Below are 19,253 nucleotides of genomic sequence, written 5' to 3'. Positions count from 1 at the left end.
TCGGGAGGCTGAGGCAGGAGAATACCTTGAAACAGAGTGAAACTCTATCTCAAAAAAAAAAAAAAGGCCAGGCGCAGTGGTTCACGCCTGTAATCCCAGCACTCTGGGAGGCCAAGGTGGGCGGATCACGAGGTCAGGAGATCGAGACCAGCCTGACCAACATGGTGAAACCCCGTCTCTACTAAAAATACAAAAATTAGCTGGGTGTGGTGGTGCGCGCCTGTAATCCCAGCTACTCAGGAGGCTGAAGCAGGAGAATTGCTTGAACCCAGGAGGCGGAGGTTGTAGTGAGCCGAGATTGAGCCACTGCACTCCAGCCTGGGTGACAGAGTGAGACTCCATCTGAAACAAAAAAAAAGAAAGAAGGAAGAAAAGGTCCTGGTCCCTGAAAATATCGTTAAGCTACTGAAACAGCTACACACCACTATTCTCAGATTGGCTCATTAAGTAAACGATAAATGCTCTTGTGGTTTAAGCGACTGTTAGTTGGTTTTCTGTTACTGCCAAATAATTCTAGCCAACCCAAAAAGGTCCTTGTCTTTTCCAAGACCAAAATTTACTGTTTACTTATTGTGCAGTCTTGTACCACCAGACATCTTTTCCCATACAGCTAAATAAAAACTCTATGCTGCACTGTCTTGCTATTGTATCCCAAATGATTAGCAAAATGTAACAGATGTTCACAAAATGATCACTGAATGAATGAGTTAGCAGCATGTTTTCAACTTTCATGAAAGTCAAATTCATGGTCAGGCATGGTGGCTCATGCCTGTGATCCCAGCACTTTGGAGGCTGAGGCGGGAGGAATGCTTGAGGTCAGGAGTTCGAGACCAACCTGGCCAACATGGCGAAATCCCATCTCTACTAAAAATACAAAAATTTGCCAGGCATGGTGGCGTATGTCTGTAATCATAGCTATTCTGGAGGCTGAGGTGGGACAATCACTTGAACCTGGGAGGCTGCAGTCAGCTAAGACTGCACCACTGCACTCCAGCCTGGGCGACTCAGTGAGACTTTGTCTCAAAATAAAAAAAAAGAAAAAAGAAGAAAGAAAGTCATATTTATGAATGTCAAGAATCTAACGAGGCTTACATTTCTCTATCTTGCCCATAAGCATAACCTAAAAAACCATCTGAAGCTTCACAGAAATCGCAAGAGACCTTAAGTACAGCATCCCTCTGATATAACAGTCTTAATACTAAGAAAGGAAGAGAAGTCAAGGGTCCTACACTGGCCAAGAAACTCACCGCAATCATACTGGATGAGTCTCAGGTCGGGGAACTGGGTGCGCATGTTACACACAATACGGTGCAAAGGACGAGCCCGGGGCCAGAGCTCAGAGGCCAATTGCTCCTGGAAGGCTGCCTGACGTGGGGCCAGCCAAGGAGGTGGGTGGCAGGCATGCAGGGAAGGGGGAGGTGCCTCCACAGGAGGCATGACAAAGATGAACCTGTGAAAGGAAGAAGCAGGCAGTGTATAAGATGGGACTCTGAAATGCCCCAAAAGTTAACACCTTCACCAGCCCTAAACACTACATCCACTCTGAGGCCCCAAGACCCACTCCCCATTAGCACTTAGCCCTGCCAACCTCTCAATGATTTCTGACAGCTGGTCTAGTCGCTGCTGGGGAAACAGTACAGCCCGGTGGGCAGCCTCGGTATAAGTCCAAAAGGTGGGGTGGCTGGGGCCAGGAGAACGAGGGCCGATGGGGCTGGCAACAGGTTGGGGCAGGGTACAGAAATCCAGGACTTCAGTCCCATACACGGGTGCCAGGGCCCCATGAGCCTCACTAAGTTGGAAAATCCGTTCCAGGCGTTCAGACCGCTGCTGCTTCCGCTTTTCCTCCAAGGAGTCCTGGGGGTGAGAGAAAAACAGAGGAAGTAATCGGTGCCCTCAGAGTCCACATCAAAACCTGACTGTTCTTCCCAGATAGAAATAAATATATAGAAACCATGGGATCCAAAAATACACTATGCTTTTTGTAGTGTTCCAAGTTATCAATGAGAACTATTCTTTCCACGATGTTAAATAACTTCCCTGCTAGAGAAAACTGATCTTTCCTTGTATGCTACCAAAGCGGAATGACTGAATATGCAAAATTAAGATCTCCAATTCCAACAAGTTTATAGAATGGACGATTTGTGGGTATTTTCCTACGTAACACTCAACTCCAGGACTATAGCCTTCTTCAAATCACTGACCAGGATACAGAGAGGCCAATCAAATCCAGACCAGGTTTTTGCCAAGGGCCAGACTGGAATGGGGTGGAATGGGAACAGCTAAACCAGACATCCGGGTCTCATCACTCTGAGACAGAAAATGGGCAACCCAGCAGTGAGGAGACCTGGATGACTTTGACCTAATCCTTTCCCATCTTTGTGCTTCCAGTTTCACAGTCTGAAAAACTTCTTTGTAATCACTTATTATGCTTGTAGTTACACATTTGTATGATTATTTGACTAACATCTATCCACTACGCGGTAGGCCCCATACAACATGAACTGTGCCTTGCTCACTATAATCACTCAGTAACTAGCACAATTAAGCTCTCAATACATTTATCTGTTAACAAAATGAACAAATGAGGGAGGCTAGACCCCAGGAGATAGTTGTGAAAAGAGGAGTGTTCCAAATCTCCTTCCTGACTACTACCAAGTTTCACCTCTTGGCTTGAAGTGCTGTAAGTGAGGGAAAAAAGGTGTTCTAGCAGACGGAAAAACCAATAAACTCAAAGAGCTAGTTCCTTTTGAGGCTAGCTCCCAATAGTAGCAAAAAGAGAAAATCTGACCAGGAGCAGTGGCTCAAGTCTATAATCCCAGCACTTTGGGAGGCCTAGGTGGATGGTTTCAGCCTCCTATTCCAAGACCAGTTTGGGCAACATGGCAAAACCCCATCTCTACAAAAAATACAAACAAGGGCCAGGCGCGGTGGCTCACACCTATAATCCCAGCACTTTGGGAGGCCGAGGTGGGCAGATCATGAGCTCAAGAGATCAAGACCATCCTGGCCAACATGATGAAACCCTATCTCTGCTAAAATTACAAAAAAGTTAGCTGGGCATGGTGGTGCAAGCCTGTAGTCCCAAGTACTTGGGAGGCTGAGCAGGAGAATCACTTGAACCTGGGAGGCGGAGGTTGCAGTGAGCCGAGATCGCACCACTGCACTCCAGCCTGGTGAGAGTGAGTCTCCGTCTCAAAAAGAGAAACAAACAAGTAGCCTGGCATGGTGGCACAAGCCTACAGTCCCAGCTACTCGGAGGACTGAGATGGGAGGTTCACTTAAGCCCAGGAGGCTGCAATGAGCGGAGACTGTGCCACTGCACTCTAGCCTGAGTGACAAAGTGAGACACTGTCTCAAAAAAAAGACTATTTGTAAACCATACGTCTGAAAAAGGATCTGTAACCAGAATATATAAAGAACTCTTACAAAAGGGCAGAAGATCTGAACAGATAGTTCTTCAAAGATACACAAATGGCCAACATGGTATTTCAAACCACATGAAATAAAGCTCAACATTAGCCAACAGGAAAATTCAAATCAAAATCACAATGAACTACTACTTCACACCTAGCAGGATAGCTATAATCAAAGTAAGTGATGATGTGCCGGGCATGGTGGCTCACACCTGTAATCTCAGCACTTTGGGAGGCTGAGGCAGGCAGATCACTTGAGGTGAGGAATTCGAAATCAGTGTGGCAAACATGGTAAACTCCATCTCTACTAAAAATACAAGAAAATCTGGCCAGGTGCAGTTGTGGCTCACGTCTATAATCCCAGCACTTTGGGAGGCCAAGGCAGGCGCATCACCTGAGGTCAGGAGTTCGAGACCAGCCTGGCCAACATGGTGAAACCCCATCTCTACTAAAAATACAAAAATCAGCCGGGTGTGGTGATGCCATGCCTGTAGTCCCAGCTATTCGGGAGGATGACACAGGAAAAACATTTGAGCCTGGGAGGCGAGGTTGCAGTGAGCCCAGATGGTGCCACTTTACTCCAGCCTGGGCATCAGAGCAAGACTCTGTCTCAGAAATAAAATAATAAGAATACAAAAAAATTAGGTAGGCATGGTGCCACATGCCTGTAATCCCAGCTACGAGGCAGGTTGAGGTGGGGTCACTTAAACCCAGGAGGCAGAGGTTGCAGTGAGCCAAGATCGTGCCAATGCACTCCAGCCTGGGTAATGGAGCAATACTCCTCAAAAAAAAAAAAAAAAAAGTATGTGGAGAAACTGGAATCCTCACAGACTGCTGGTGGTAATGTCAAATGCTGCAGCCACTTTGGAAAAGTCTGGCAGTTCCTTGAACAGTTAAAACCTAGTTACAATATAACCCAGCAATTCTTCTCCTCAGTATGTATCTAACAGAAACTGAAAACACCTGTCCATACAAAAACTTGTACATGAAATGTTCACAGCAGCATTGTTGATAACAGCCATAAAGCAGAAGTAACACACGTTTCCATCAACTCAAGGAAGGATAAAATGTGATATTCATACATTATTATTCAACATAAAAACAAATGAAGTACTGATATATACTATAACACAATAAACTTCAAAGAACATTAATCTAAGTGGAAGATGCCAGTCACAATGGACCACACATTATACATTATGACTCCATAGGCAAAACTAGAGAGATAAGAAAGTAGGATGGTAGTCATTCAAGACTGGGAGGGATGGAGGGATTGGGGAATGCTGGCTAACAGGCGCAGCGTTTCTTTTTGGGGCCGTGGAAAGGTTCTAAGTTGATTGTGTTGATTGTACAACCCTATAAATATATTAAAAACCTATTGTACAGTTTAAGGCCAGGCGTGGTGGCTCACACCTACAATCTCAGCATTTTGGGAGGCCGAGATGGGAGGATCTCTTGAGGCCAGGAATTCGAGACCAGCCTGGTCAACAGTGTGAGACCCCCATCTGTATTTAAAAAAAAAAAAAAAGCTATTGTACAGTTTAAATAGGTAAATTGAATGGTATATGATTTATAGCACAAACTGTTACAAAAAAAACCAAGTGGCAAGAAGCTATTATCTACTTGCAGAGCAATCCCTCTACTCTTTACTTCCAACCAGCCAGGACCAACCTAGCAGCTGGTCAGGTAAAGACCAAAGGTGGAGTCAATGGCACTGGTGGAAGGTGGGGGAGTAGGCATGAAGCAAAGACTAAGCAGCAACTCTGATTACAGTGGGGAAAAGCCAGAGGGCCTGGAGGGACCCACTGGACCTTCCTTCTCCTTAGTTCTGGGTTACTTAAGCTGTAACTGTGAGTTTAACTCAACTACTACACAGACATGGGCCTATATACATAGTACAGGAAAGAAACAGCTACCAGAAATCATAAAAGGGACAGAGAAGAGTTCCTTTTACTGCCCATTTATTACCATGCAGGTTAAAAAACGGGAAAAGAGGCCGGGCGCGGTGGCTCACACCTGTAATCCTAACACTTCAGGAGGCCGAGGCAGGCAGATCATGAGGTACACGCCCAGGGAAGAGAAGGGACTTGTCCAAATGTCACTCAAGTAGTTGGTCCATAACATTAAGCTTTGTAATTCACCAGGTTAAATGTGACATCACTGTTCCATCCACCCTACCAACACTCCAAAGAAACTCAACTTCCTGTTCCCTCTTGAGGAAGTAAAACTTACCAGATAAAAAGGGGAACGAGGTGGTGGGGGGGGCTGGCGTCGAGGCCGGGGGCCACCAAACGAGGTAGCAGTGGAGGGAGGGCTGGGGGGACCAGAGCGCAATGTCAGTGTGTCAGGCTCATCCTTGGAAACAGGCAGCCGGGATACCATGGTGACAGGCAAGGGAGCGGCACCAGATGCCGAAACCACAAGGGAAGATGCCTGGGAAGCTGGGGACTGTGTGGAGGCTGGGGCCAGCGCCAAGGTCTGAGCTGCAGCTGGGCCCAGGGTAGGAACTGGGGCAGGGCTCAAGGTCAGTGTCTGCACTGAAGCTGGGGCCAGGAGTGAAGCAGATGACGATGCTGGAGCCAAAGTCAGCGTGTGAGCTGGGGCTGGGCCCATCGAAGAAGCTGGAGCCAGAGGGGGTGCTGGAGCCAGAGACAGCGTCTGAGTTGGACCCAGTGGTGGTCCTGGTGTCAAAGACAGTGTCTGGGCTGGAGTTGGTACCAGGGATGATGCTGGAGTTAATGACAATGTCTGAGTTGGAAAGGGTCCCTGGGGGTTCCCCGTTCCCAAAGAGAGTGTCTGAGATGGAGATGAGCCTCCAAGAGTGGGTGCTAAAGCTGGGGCTAGGGCCAGTGTCTGCGTAGAAGCCGGGCTCGGGAGAGGTGACGGAACCGGGGCTGGTAGCATAGTTTGAGTTGATGATGGAGCCAACACAGGGGTTGGAGCTGGTACCGGTGAAGCTGAGGCTAAAGAGGTTCCTGGAGTAGACGATGGAGCCATAACTGGAACTGGAGTCTGTGATGAAGCCAGGACAGGAGCAGGACCTGGAGATGGTGCCAGGACCGGAAGAGGAGCCAGAGGAGGAGCTGGAGAAGGAGCCAGAATTGCTGTCTGTGGAGCCGCCATAGGAGCCAGAGGGGTGGCTAGAGCCTGAGATGCAGAAGATGCTGGAGCCAGAAGGGAAGCCTGAGCTGGAGCTGGATTTGGTGCTGACGGAAAAGGATTGGCCAGAGCTGAAGCTGGCACCAGGACAGGTGAGCATGCTGGGGCCACGGTTGAGTTCAACCCTGGAACATGTGAAGAGGTGGGAGCCAACAACAGAGGGTGACCAGGTGTCTGAGACGAAGACAGGGATGGAGCTGTGGCCAAACCTAGAGTCAAGGCTGATGCTGACGGGGAAGCACCAGATGGTGCCAAGGAGGGAGGTCCAGGAGCCGCTGGGACAACAGGTGCCAATGGTGGAGTCACACTGGTCAACAGAGCTGGGCCCGAAGCGGAAACAGGCAAGGGGGCTGAGATGGGGATGGTGAGTGGAGCCGAGGCTGGGGCAGGAAGTGTGGTGGGGACAGAGATGGGGAGTGAAGATGACAATGGAACTGAGACTGTAGAGGACACAGGACTAGCAAGGGGAGAGGAGTTGGGAATTGGCATTGGAGAAGAGGCTGGCCCAGGGAGTGAGGATGGCACGTGGAGAGGAGAAGAGATGGTCAAGGGGGCAGCTCCGGGGGTTGAAGCTGTGGAGAGAGAGGAGGAGTTAGCCCCAGAATTATTTTCCTGACCCTTTTTACTCCCTGTCCCACCTTTCCCTTACCCCCAAGCTCCCCATTTCCCAGAAGGCATTCACTCCCACAACATGAAGTCAAACATCCAAGTAATCTGACAACTAGATTTTCTTCCCCTCCAAGATTCCAGCAAATGTATCTTGAAATTAGGTCAGGGCTCAGGCAGCCCACTTCCAGGGCCCACTACAAATCAAGGCAGTACGCTGATATGAAGAAACCTGTACTAAAACTAAGAAACCTTGAGGCGACCCCATCTCATCTCCATTCCTGGCAAGGACTTCTGGCCTCAGCCACCTGGACTCACCACTGACTTCAGGTGAAGGACTGTGGACCAGCTTGAGAAGAGGCCTCACCAGAGTGGGTGTGGGCATGGGGGCTCGAGCAGTACCCAGAGTAGGTGTGGGTAGCCGGCCAGGGGTTAACGTGGGGCGTGGATTCAACACAGCTGGAAGCCCAGAGCTCGGAGGCCGGGGTGCTGGGGCCAATGGAGGAACAGGAGTCAGTCCATCCCGAGGGGCTTGTCTCACTACAATCTTCACCACGCCTGTATTATTCACCATGGTTGGTGGCACTGCAAGAGGAAGCTACACTGAGAGGAAGGTAGAAAAGAAACAAAAGACCCAAAGAATGGAAGAAGTCCAGGGGCAGGAGAAGGTGGCAGACAGGTATCATAGATATTCGCAAGGGAAAATAACACTGAGGGAAGGCTGGACAGACAGTAGCCCAGCGCATGCCTGGAAGGACCAAGGCCAGCAAGGGCTAAGTAGGAAGGCCAGGAGCCTCACCCTGGTTAGCAGCAAGCGGAAGGCTGAGGCCAGTAGGGGCAGGGGTGGTGCTGGGGGTCGAAGAAGGCAGCACAGAGACAGGGGTAGGGCCAGGGGTCGGGGCCACGGCCTGGATGAGGGCCACATGGGCAGGCTGGCTGATGAGGTGGTGCTGCCCCCCTGCTGACACGAGGTGCACCACATTCCCTGGGTTAAGGGAAGAGAGAAAGAGAGAGAGAAGCAGCTATCAGCCTGAGGAGGACAGAGGCAAGGCAAGAAGAGAAGGAAAGAACAGAGAGGGAATAAATTCTCTAGAATGACCTCTTCCCTGTCTTTATCCAAGATCCCTCCAACCATACCCGCTGGCCCCACCCACCAAAAGCTTGGGAAAGAAACATAAAGGCTGACATTCAAAAAAGTCACAAAAACAAAGAGACAGGGAAGAGGAGGAAAAAGGCAGGACAGGGGGTGGGTTTTACCTACTTTGCAGCGGGCGGGGCTGCCCCACAGCAAGCTGGCGCACCTGGGCACCAGTCAAAGTCAGCTTGTTGCCCTGGATTTGGAAGGTGAGAGGTTTGCTTCCCCCTGCATTAGCCACTGGACGTTGTGCCAGTGAGGCTAACTGCCCGATGCTGACCACTTCGCCTGCTAAAAACAGAGAAGGCCTTATTGTACACAAGGCTCATCCCGCTCAACACCACTTCACAGACCCCATGAAGCACACTCTCCCCCGAGTGTCCAGTTCAAACAACTAAGCCCTTCCCACAATTTACCATGTCCCAACAAACTCAGCCTCTACCTACAGCCTTTGGGCTTTTCATGTGCTACTCCTTCCAATCCCATTTGCTTAGCAATCTCCTTTATATCCTCTAACATGGCCTGCCACCAGACTGAGCTAATCACCACCATCTGCTCTACACTGCCCTTTTACCCCAAATACTTTCCTACTGCGAGGCTTACCACTATTTATTCATCTATGTGTCATCTCCCTATGTCAATTTCTTAAGGGCTCTTAATTATGATCTAACAATGTCTAGCATAATGCCTAACATATGTTAGCTGCCTCAATTTTTTTTGACACAGGGTCTTGCTCACGATTGCAGTGGCGTAACCATGGCTCACTGCAGCTCCAAACTCCTGGCTCAAGCAATCCTCCCACCTTGGCCTCCCAAAGCACTGGGATTATAGGCATGAGCCATCATGCCTGACCCAGCTGCCTAAAATTTGATGCTCTCACGGTCCTGAGCTTTCCTCCCATCTCAAGTCCCTCACCACAGAGCCCTGGGAACTTACAGGGCAGGCGAGCCTGCATATCGGGAGATAGAATGAGGCGCTGTGGTGCAGGAGTCGGAGGTGGCACTGCTGTGGTGGTAGCAGTTGCCGTGGTGGTAGAAGTGGTGGTGGCAGCAGCAGGAGGGAAGGTGTAGCCTGGTGGCACTGTCAGGGGCTTCAACAGGCTAGAGGAGCCTGGAGGTGGGGCTGGGCTCAGGCGAACTGGGGCAGGTGGTGTTGGCTTTAGGGACAAGGTTGGCGTGGGAGGCCGTGAGGTCCCACTCAGGACCCCCAGGGGGGATGGCAACACTGCAGACACAAAGCAAACACCTGTCAGATATACCCTGACTAAAGCCTTAGCCTGGTCCCAGAAGCCTCCATACTCCCTTCCAACCCATCAAATACTAGACCCCTGTCCCCAGCCCAGCTCCTCAAACCCTTTAATTTCACTACTTCTTCCTCAGTCTGAACAACCTTTCTGAAGCACCACGCATCATCCTTGGCTCCCTTTCAACTCACCCTGGGGGAGAGAACCACTGTTGGGCTGCAGTGGAGGCAAGAGGACAGGGCCAGGAGGCCGAGATGCAGGAATAAGCGGGGGCCCGGCAGGTGAGGCTGAAACCATCAGTGGTGCTGGCAGCACTTGGGGGACTGGGCCAGGGGTGGGCTGGGCTGAGAGCTCAGGACCTGGAGGAGGTCGAATTGGGACAGGGCCCAGGGGCGTCCGTGGGTTGTTCACCATCACCACTGTCCGGCCTTCTTGCTTAGGTACTGGCTGCAGCATCCTATGAAAAAAAATTAAGGGAGTGGGTAGGGAGAGAAGCAGAATAAGGGGTAGCAATATCAAAGAAAAGAAGAAAATGAAACAGAGAGGCAGATTATAAAAGCAAAGAAAAGGAAAGAGACCCAAAGGAGAAAGAGGAATAGGAATTCAAGATAATCAGAAAGCACCGAACAGAGAGAAAGGGAGAAAAAGTGACTAACACAGAAGCGCATCCCAGTACCCTCTTCTAGTTATTCTCTCCCTGATTCCCTCCACGTTTGCGCCCTTTTCTTCCCACCCCAGGCCCCTCTGGGCAGCTTTCAGCCACTTATTCTAGGAACCATCCCCTCATTCCTTAGTCCTTGTACCTGTTGACCTTCATCTTGACTGGCTTGGGCCGGGGTGGGGGGTCAGGAGCAGTAGCCACCTCTAACAGCACCCGGCGAGAGAGGCGGTGCCGGGGCAGAAATGTGTCTGCCTCATATCGAGAGACACGACCTTCCAGACCAATAAGGTCAAATCGACCCATGTCTATCCGCTGCCACAAGAAAGAAAGCACAGTCATAAAAAAGAACAAAATCACATCCTTTGCAACGCAGATGTAGCTGGAGGCCATTATCCTTAAGTGAATAACACAGAAACAGAAAACCAAATACCACATGTATTCACTCATAAGTAGGAGCTAAACACGCGTGGACATGAAGATGAGAACAATACACGCCAGAAATGACTGTGGCGGGGAACGGGCTGAAAAACCACCAGTTCAGTACCATGCTCACACCTGAGTAACAGGATCAATCGTACGCCAAACCTCAGCATCGTGCAATATACCCCATGTAAGAAACCTGCACACGTACACCCTTACTCCAAAATAAAAAGGCTGGGTGCAGTGGCTCACGCCTGTAATCCCAGCATGGTTGGAGGCCAAGGCCGGTGGATCACGAGGTCAGGAGTTCAAGACCAGCCTAGCCACGATGGTGAAACCCCATCTCTACTAAAAATACAAAACATTAGCTAGGCATGGTGGCACGCGCCTGTAATCCCAGCTACTCGGGAGGCTAAGACGGAGAATTGCTTAAACCTGGAGGGACGAAGCTTGCAGTCAGCCGAGATCGCACCACTGCACTCCAGCCTGGGTGATAGAGCGAGACTCCGTCTCAAAAAAAAAAAAAAAAAAAAAGTAAAAAAAATAAATAATAGGGCACCATGACTCATGCCTGTACTCCTACTACCTTGGGAGGCCAAGGTGGGCAGATCACTTGAGGCCAGGAGTTTGAGACCAGCCTGGCCAACATGGTGAAACCCCATCTCTACTAAAAATACAACCAGCATGGTTGTGCACACCTGTAGTCTCAGCTGCTTAGGAAGCTGAGGCACAAGAATCGAGAATCACTTGAACCCAAGACACAGAGGTTGCAGTGAGCTGAGACTGCACCATTGCACTCCAGCCTGGGTGACAGAGTTAAGACTCTGTCTCAAAAAAAAAAAAAGTAGTAAAAACAACACAATGCAGTGTCAAAGATGCCAATTTTACAATGATTTATTGGATATGATGCCAAAAGCACAGCCAACAAAAGAAAAAAATAGATAAGTTGGACTACATCAAAATTTAAAACTGGGGGCCAGGTGCAGTGGCTCACGCCTGTAATCCCAGCACATTGGGAGGCCAAGGCGGGCAGATTATCTGAGGTCAGGCGTTCGAGACCAGCTGAGCAACATGGTGAAACCTCATCTCTACCAAAAATACAAAAATTAGCTGGGAGTGGTGGCACACACCTGTAGTCCCAGCTACTTGGGAGTGAGGCAGGAGAATCACTTGAACCCAAGAGATGGAGGTTACAGTGCACTGACATTGCACCACTGCACTCCAGCCTGAGCAACAGAGTGAGACTCCACCTTAAAAAAAAAAAAAAAAAAAAAAAAAAAAGCCGGGCGCGGGGGCTCACACCTGTAATCCCAGCACTTTGGGAGGCCGAGGTGGACAGATCACCTGAGGTCAGGAGTTCAAGACCAGCCTGGCCAACATGGCGAAACCCCATCTCTACTAAAAATACAAAAATTAGCTGCCCATGGTGGCGCATGCCCATAATCCCAGCTACTCGGGAGGCTGAGGCAGGAGAATCGCTTGAACCTGGGAGGCGGAGGTTGCAGTGAGCCAAGATTGTGCCATTGCCCTCTAGCCTGGGCAACAAGAGCAAAACTCCGCTCCAAAAAAAAATTTAAAACTAGGTGTGGTAGCTCATGCCTATAATCCCAGGGCTTTGGGAGGCCAAGGCGGAAGGATCACTTGAGGCCAGGAGTTCAAGACCAGTCTAGGCAACATATCAACACCCCATCTCTACAAAAAAATTAAAATAAAAAATAAAAAAATCAGTCAGGCATAGCGGTGTACGCATATAGTTCCAGCTACTTGTCCCGGAGTTTGAAACCAGCCTGAGCAACATGGCGAGACACCATCTCTTCAAGAAAACTAAAAAAAAAAAAAAAAAAAAAAATTAGCAGGGCCGGGTGCGGTGGCTCACACCTGTAATCCCAGCACTTTGGGAGGCCAAGGTGGGCAGATCACAAGGTCAAGAGATGAAGACCATCCTGGGAAACATGGTGAAACCCCATCTCTACTAAAAATATAAAAATTAGCTGGGTGTGGTGGTGTGTGCCTGTATCCCCAGCTACTCAGGAGGCTGTGGAGAATTGCCTGAACCTGGGAGGCAGAGGTTGCAGTGAGCCAACTGCACTCCAGCCTGAGGACAGAGCAAGACTCCGCCTCAAAAAAAAAAAAAAAAATAAGCCAGGCTTGGTAGTGCATACCCGTGGTCCCAGCTAGTTGGAAGGCTGAGGCAGGAGGACTACTTGAGCCCAGGAATTCAAGGCTGCAGTAAGCTATGATCATACCACTGAACTCTAGCCTGGGTGACAGAGATAGACCTTGTCTCGAAAAAAAACCCACCAAAAACAAGTGTTTGTGCATCAAAAAACACTATCAACATAGTGAAAAGGCAACTCATGGAATGTGACAAAATATTTGCAAGTCATACATCTGATAATGGGTTAATTTCCAAAGCATATAATGAAGTCCTACAGCTCAACAACCACCACACAGCCGGGCGCGGTGGCTCACGCTTGTAATCCCAGCACTTTGGGAGGCCGAGGCGGGCGGACCACGAGGTCAGGAGATCGAGACCACGGTGAAACCCCGTCTCTACTAAAAATACAAAAAATTAGCCAGGCGTGGTGGCGGGCGCCTGTAGTCCCAGCTACTCGGAGAGGCTGAGGCAGGAGAATGGCGTGAACCCGGGAGACGGAGCTTGCAGTGAGCCGAGATTGCGCCACTGCACTCCAGCCTGGGCAACAGAGCGAGACTCCGTCTCAAAAAAAAAAAAAAAAAAAAAACCACCACACAAACACCCAAAATTAACAAATCTTCAATAGACATTTCTTCAAAAATATAGACAAGTGGCCAATGAGCACATGAAAAGATCCTTGACAGCACTCATCACTAAGGAAATGCAAACCAAAACCACGATGAAATACCAATTCACACTCATTAATATGGGTGTAATTTAAAAAAAAAAAAAGAAATAGTAACAGGTAATGGCAAGGATGTGGAGAAATTAGAACCCTTATGCCCTGCTAGGGTGGAAACATAAAACATGCAACTACTATGGAAAACAGTGTGGAGGTTTTCCCAATATGCAAAAATGGAATTACCATATGTTACAGCAATTTCACTTTTAAGTAAATACCCAAAATAAAAAGCAGAGATATTTGTACACCTATGTTCATAGCCTTATTCACAAGAGACAAAAGGTGGAAAGAATCCAAGTGCCCACTGACAGATAAGTGGATAAACAAAATGTGATGCAGATGCTCCTGGACTTACACAATGAGGTTACATTCCAATAAATTCTCAGCAAGCCAAGAATTTAATACCCTTTAATACCCTTGATAAGCCCATCAAAAAGTAAAAAATTGTAAGCTGAATCATTCTAAGTCCAGATGCTCCTCAATTTACGATGGGGTTACATCCTGATAAATTCACAGTGAAGTCAAAAAAATATTAAGTTGAACCATCGTTAAGTCACATGGCTAGAATACAATAAAACTAAGGGAATGATACGGGAGTAATGAGGATGCAAAAGACAGACCCCAGTCTAACAAAAAGAGGTACACAGTTGGGGTAATGCCAATAACCTTTACATTTCATATTAATGGAATCATACTTACCTGGAGGGGGTGGACATCCGTGGCCCTTAGCACCAGAGAGGCGGTGCTAAAGCAGATGCCTGGGGTGATGAAAGGGGAGGTAACCGGTCGAGGGTCGAACAGATTTGGATGATTGCAAACTTTTCTAAGCTGCATCAAAATGTTGATGACGCTCATGAAATGGCCTGTGGCTAGTGTCTCCTTAGTTCTGGGGAAAGAGGAAAAATAAATGGGACGTCCTAACAGCCACCTACACTCCAATCTCGAGTCCCAGGGCCCACCCTCCTTCCTCCCTTACGTGGTCTGTGCCATGAAGTCATCATAGAGACAGCGTTGACGCTTGGAGAGCCTGCAGCGGATAACATGCTCATACTTTTTGGGCATCTGCTTCTCAACATCCACCTTAACACGGCGCAGTAAAAAAGGCCTCAAAACCTAAAAGCAAATTAAGCGAGAGGCTAAACAGGAGAACTCAGGCACCGAGCCCCAGCCTAAGCCCCTCAGCAAACACTAATGGAGACATACGGCACACCATATCAGACACCAACCACACAAAGATGAGTCAACTGCAAGCCCTCAAGGGATCTGCTGTCTGCTGAAGGAGACAGACACAAAATGATACCATGCACAGGAAATGATATAAGGAAGCACTGTGCGCAGACCAACTACACAGGATAGAAAACTCAAACTAGATTTTGAGGAGTGATTGTAAGTTTACAAGATGATGCAAACAAATCTAGAAGATGAGGAGAACAAAACCTGTGGGCTTGACAGGAGATAAAACAAAAGGCAAATCTGTAATCTCAGAAGATAAACTCGAATAGGACACAGTCATCCACGTCTACAGTGACATGGAAGTAGTAAAGGAACGGAGGCAAATGAAGGAAAAATAATAGTTAAGGAAGACTTCCTGGTTGGTTTTTTTTTTTTTTTTTTGAGACGGAGTCGCTCTGTCGCCCAGGCTGGAGTGCAGTGGCGCGATCTCGGCTCACTGCAAGCTCCGCCTCCCGGGTTCACGCCATTCTCCTGCCTCAGCCTCCCGAACAGCTGGGACTACAGGTGCCCGCCACCACGCCCGGCTAATTTTTTGTATTTTTAGTAGAGACGGGGTTTCACCGTTTTTGCCAGGATGGTCTCGATCTCCTGACCTCGTGATCCGCCCGCCTCAGCCTCCCAAAGTGCTGGGGATTACAGGCGTGAGCCACCGCGCCCGGCCGACTTCCTGTTTTCTAGCTTAGCTTACCAAATGATAGTGATTGACCAAGATGAAGTAGAAATAACAGGCTATAAGGCCAGAGATGTCCGGCTTAGAACAGTGTTGAGTTCAAGAGGAACTCTCAATTAATGATACCAAATCAGAAATTTAAATACAGGTGAAGTGATCTAGAAAGTCAAGGAATTTCAGTACAGACTGGAGAGTCTTTATCACATAAGAAATAGTCAAAGCCTTAGGAATGAGTAGGCCTGTGAGATATGTAGACTGAGAAGACAAAAAAGTAATGATCAGAATGCTGAAAGATGTTGTGATTTAAAAGCTGGGCGAAAAAGGAAGAGCCAAAGGAGACCAGAGAGAGAAAACACCGACAATATGAAGTTGAAGAAATCCAAGCAGGGACCAATCAGAAGTACTATTCTACTCAAAGACAGTAAGGACAAAAACATCACCATTTAAAAAAAACAAAAAACAAACAGGCTGGGAACAGTGGCTCACGCCTGTAATCCCAACACTTTGGGAGGCCAAGGTGGGCAGGGCGGATCACTTGAGGTCAGGAGTTCAAGACCAGCCTGGCCAACATGGCAAAACCCGCCTCTACTAAAAATAACAAACATTAGCTAGGTATTGCAGTGCAGACCTGCAACCCCAGCTACTCAGGAGGCTGAGGCAGGAGAATTCCTTGAACCCGGGAGGTGGAGGTTGCAATGAGCCAGATAACGCCACTGCACTCCAGCCTGGATGACAGAGAGAGACTCTGTCTCAAAAAAAATAAAAATAAAAAAGCCAGGCGCAGTGGCTCACACCTGTAATTCCAGCACTTTCGGAGGCCGAGGTAGGCAGATCATGAGGTCAGGAGATCGATATCATCCTGGCTAATACGGTGAAACCCCGTCTCTGCTAAAAATACAAAAATTAGCCAGGCGTGGTGGTGGGCGCCTTTAGTCCCAGCTACTCAGGAGGCTGAGGCAGGAGAATGGCGTGAACGCGGGAAGCAAAGGTTGCAGTGAGCCAAGACCACGCCACTGCACTCCAGCCTGGGTGACAGAGTGAACTCGTTTTAAAAAAAAAAAAAAATTAGCCAGGCTTCGTGGCAGGCACCTATAGTTCCAGCTACTCGGGAGGCTGAGGCAGGAGAATGGTGTGAACCCGGGAGGCGGAGCTTGCAGTGAGTGGATATCGCGACACTGCACTCCAGCCTGGACGACAAAGCAAGACTCAGTCTCATAAAAAAAAAAAAAAAAAAAAAAAAAAAAAACAGAATTGATGACTAAGATAAGGTCACTCAATCTGGCAATGGGTTAGTCACTAGAACACTGGAGCTTGACAAAGGAGTTCAGCCTGGCACTGACTTCCCTCTCCCCAAGGGTTTCCTGGGCACTGCCCAGGTGCTCAGGAATGATTCCTTACCATTCCCAATACCCTGAGAAACTGTTGCAGGCCCTACCTTGTGGAGGCGTTTGACTAGACCTTCATTATACTCTTGGCTGCCCTCAATCATGCCAGTTAGGGGATTAGAGAACCACTCCTTGAACTCGCGATGAGACTGGAAGACATGGGGCATCAAAAAGTGCATCAAGGACCATAGCTCCATGAGGCTGTTCTGCAAGGGAGTTCCTGTCAGGAGCAGGCGCCTCTGGCTGCAAAGAGACAGAGAGAATCAGAGAGAGGATGGTCAGCAAGCTCCCAACCTTCTGAGCATTCTGATACATTCCTCAACACAGGTGGCCCTCCCTTCTAGCCAAGTCAACCCTCCCATGAATCCCCATCTCCATCTCCACCTGTTGAAGTTGAGGAGTGACTGCCAGCGCTGTGACTTGAAGTTCTTGATGTTCTGCGCCTCATCCAGAATGAGATAGCGCCAGTTCTTGCGACGGAAGGCCTGGTGGTCCTGCAGCACCAGCTTGTAAGACGTGATACACACGTGGAAGGCATTGGGCTTGGTCCAGCCCTGAGGGATCGAAGACAGAAAGTAGCAGAGTGGGATGAAAAGAAAAGAGAGCAAAGGGAAGACATGCTAAACTCCTCAAAGGACAGTAATCAGGTTGGATGAAAAGACAAAGTCCCAGCAAAAGAATGGGGCGACAGAAAGAGGAAGGGCCTGGGTGCGGTGGCTCACGGCTATAGTCTCAGTAGTTTGGGAGGCTGAGGTGGGAGGATCTCTTGAGCCCAGGTGTTCAAGGTCAGTTTGGGTAACATAGTGAGACCCCATCTTTATTTTTACAAATAATTTAAAATTTTTTAAAAAAAAAAGAAAAGAAGGGGGAAAGGAATTCACCTGAGGAAAGGGCTTAAAAATAAAGGAGGCATCAACGGGAGGAAAGTGACCACATGAAAGATCGAACCTGCCGCTTGAGCTTCCTCTCTTTCTGGGCTCCATAGTAAGTGAGGATTTTAAAGCTGGGGCACCAACGTTTCAACTCCATCTCCCAGTTCAACATCACGCTGGTGGGAACAATGATTAAATGGGGACCCCAGTTACCTGTTTGGCAAAAAAATGAGAGATGGTAAGGAAATGTAAATTCTGTGGTTCTGATTCCTCAATTTATAACCCTGACCACCCTTTGGCCCTTCCTAGGAATCCTAGCACCTACACTGTCCTCTCTATACAATTAATGACCAGAGTCAATAAAGCAAGTCAATGAAGCTGGAGTCATCACTGAACAAGCTCCCAGGGAGCTAGACTAGGGAAGGGGCCTTGCCTACTTACCTTTCTCACAAGCCAAGTGGGCAAGCAGAGAGATGGTCTGGATCGTCTTCCCAAGCCCCATCTCATCAGCAAGAATGCCATTAAGCTTCTTCTCATACATGGTAACCAGCCAGTCTAGCCCAATGTGCTGGTACTCCCGGAGCTGGCCCCGCAGAAGCAGGGGGATGGGCGTCTTTACCTGGCAGAGAGGAAAAATAGGTAACACAATGGAAATGAGGCATTTGTTGTGGCGACATGAGAAAGTCAAGACATGAGAAAGGAGAGGCCAGAACCTGGGGATACCTGGGTCGTGGCCAGCGTGTAACCCTTGGGCTGGAGACTTTCAGCTGCTGCAGCAATGTCAGTAATTTCTTTCTTTGGACCTAGAGTAGTGGGCCCTGGAGTGGGAGGCCCACTGCCCGCATCGGCCTCACTCCGCTCTTCATCCCTGGCAAGCAAGTACTCCACCCCAAAATCATCATCTTCCTCCTCTTCATCTGCTTGGCTCTGTGATTGGGCATCCTCAGACTCTTCAGACTCAGATTCCTCTGATGCTGAACTTCCACTTGTTTCTTCCTCCTCTGAATGTTCATCTTCCTCATCCTCACTCTGGTCCTCCACAGAGTCTAAAGCATAAGACCAAGGCTTACTGCTCACCATACCTGCTCCTCCAATGGCCACCCTCCCCAGCTCCTGCTTCATGACCACATATTCACCTGACTGACTGCTACTATCCTCCTGAGGAGCCTCTTCCTCTTCCACAGCCCCCTCTGGTTCACAGTCAGAGCTATTAGCATCAACCTCATCTTCATCCTCATCATCACTGCTCCCAGAGCCTGGGGCATAGGCTCCTGCATACTGCTGCAATAGCTCCTCCATGGAAAGCTCACCTGGAAGAGAAATAAAAGGGAAGATTTTGGTTGCTCTGAGGGGAGGGAGAAGAGGAGGTCTGACTGGTACCAGTTAATTTTACCTAGGTCTCTGTAGATACTGCTAAGCCCAGGTCTGAGGGGAGGCAAAAGAGCTTACTTTCAGCATCAGTTAGCAAAGCCAAGCCCCACAACCTGGGGGAAGTACCATGGGAATTGGGAAGAACGTTATCAACCTGGTGAGCCTCCCAAGGTCCAGGTCAAATACGGCCAATATCTTCCTACATT

General features: G+C 48.8%; 1 protein-coding gene across 4 annotated transcripts in view; it reads right to left on the bottom strand.

Annotated features, from left to right (window-relative positions):
- Positions 1 to 19,253, bottom strand: part of SRCAP (Snf2 related CREBBP activator protein) — a 42,949-nt gene that overhangs the window by 9,567 nt on the left and 14,129 nt on the right. For 3 of the 4 annotated variants that reach the window (XM_058440914.1, XM_032155677.2, XM_032155678.2), the window contains exons 11-27: positions 18,813 to 18,986; positions 18,400 to 18,722; positions 18,118 to 18,295; positions 17,753 to 17,889; positions 17,189 to 17,358; positions 16,855 to 17,047; positions 14,493 to 14,629; positions 14,216 to 14,402; positions 10,360 to 10,529; positions 9,748 to 10,013; positions 9,250 to 9,537; positions 8,440 to 8,604; positions 7,978 to 8,163; positions 7,497 to 7,763; positions 5,646 to 7,144; positions 1,589 to 1,854; positions 1,248 to 1,450 (exon numbers count right to left, since the gene is read on the bottom strand). In XM_058440914.1, the coding sequence (XP_058296897.1) occupies positions 1,248 to 1,450; positions 1,589 to 1,854; positions 5,646 to 7,144; positions 7,497 to 7,763; positions 7,978 to 8,163; positions 8,440 to 8,604; positions 9,250 to 9,537; positions 9,748 to 10,013; positions 10,360 to 10,529; positions 14,216 to 14,402; positions 14,493 to 14,629; positions 16,855 to 17,047; positions 17,189 to 17,358; positions 17,753 to 17,889; positions 18,118 to 18,295; positions 18,400 to 18,722; positions 18,813 to 18,986 (4,809 nt within the window). The remainder of the gene's footprint in view (positions 1 to 1,247; positions 1,451 to 1,588; positions 1,855 to 5,645; positions 7,145 to 7,496; positions 7,764 to 7,977; positions 8,164 to 8,439; positions 8,605 to 9,249; positions 9,538 to 9,747; positions 10,014 to 10,359; positions 10,530 to 14,215; positions 14,403 to 14,492; positions 14,630 to 16,854; positions 17,048 to 17,188; positions 17,359 to 17,752; positions 17,890 to 18,117; positions 18,296 to 18,399; positions 18,723 to 18,812; positions 18,987 to 19,253) is intronic. The other variant, XM_032155679.2, reaches the window with a different exon arrangement.

The sequence above is a fragment of the Hylobates moloch genome, unplaced genomic scaffold, assembly GCF_009828535.3.
Source record: "Hylobates moloch isolate HMO894 unplaced genomic scaffold, HMol_V3 SCAFFOLD_6, whole genome shotgun sequence".
In the NCBI taxonomy this organism is placed as follows: domain Eukaryota; kingdom Metazoa; phylum Chordata; class Mammalia; order Primates; family Hylobatidae; genus Hylobates; species Hylobates moloch.
The sequence above is the reverse complement of the archived record's forward strand: the minus strand, read 5'-3'. Positions and strand labels throughout refer to the sequence as shown.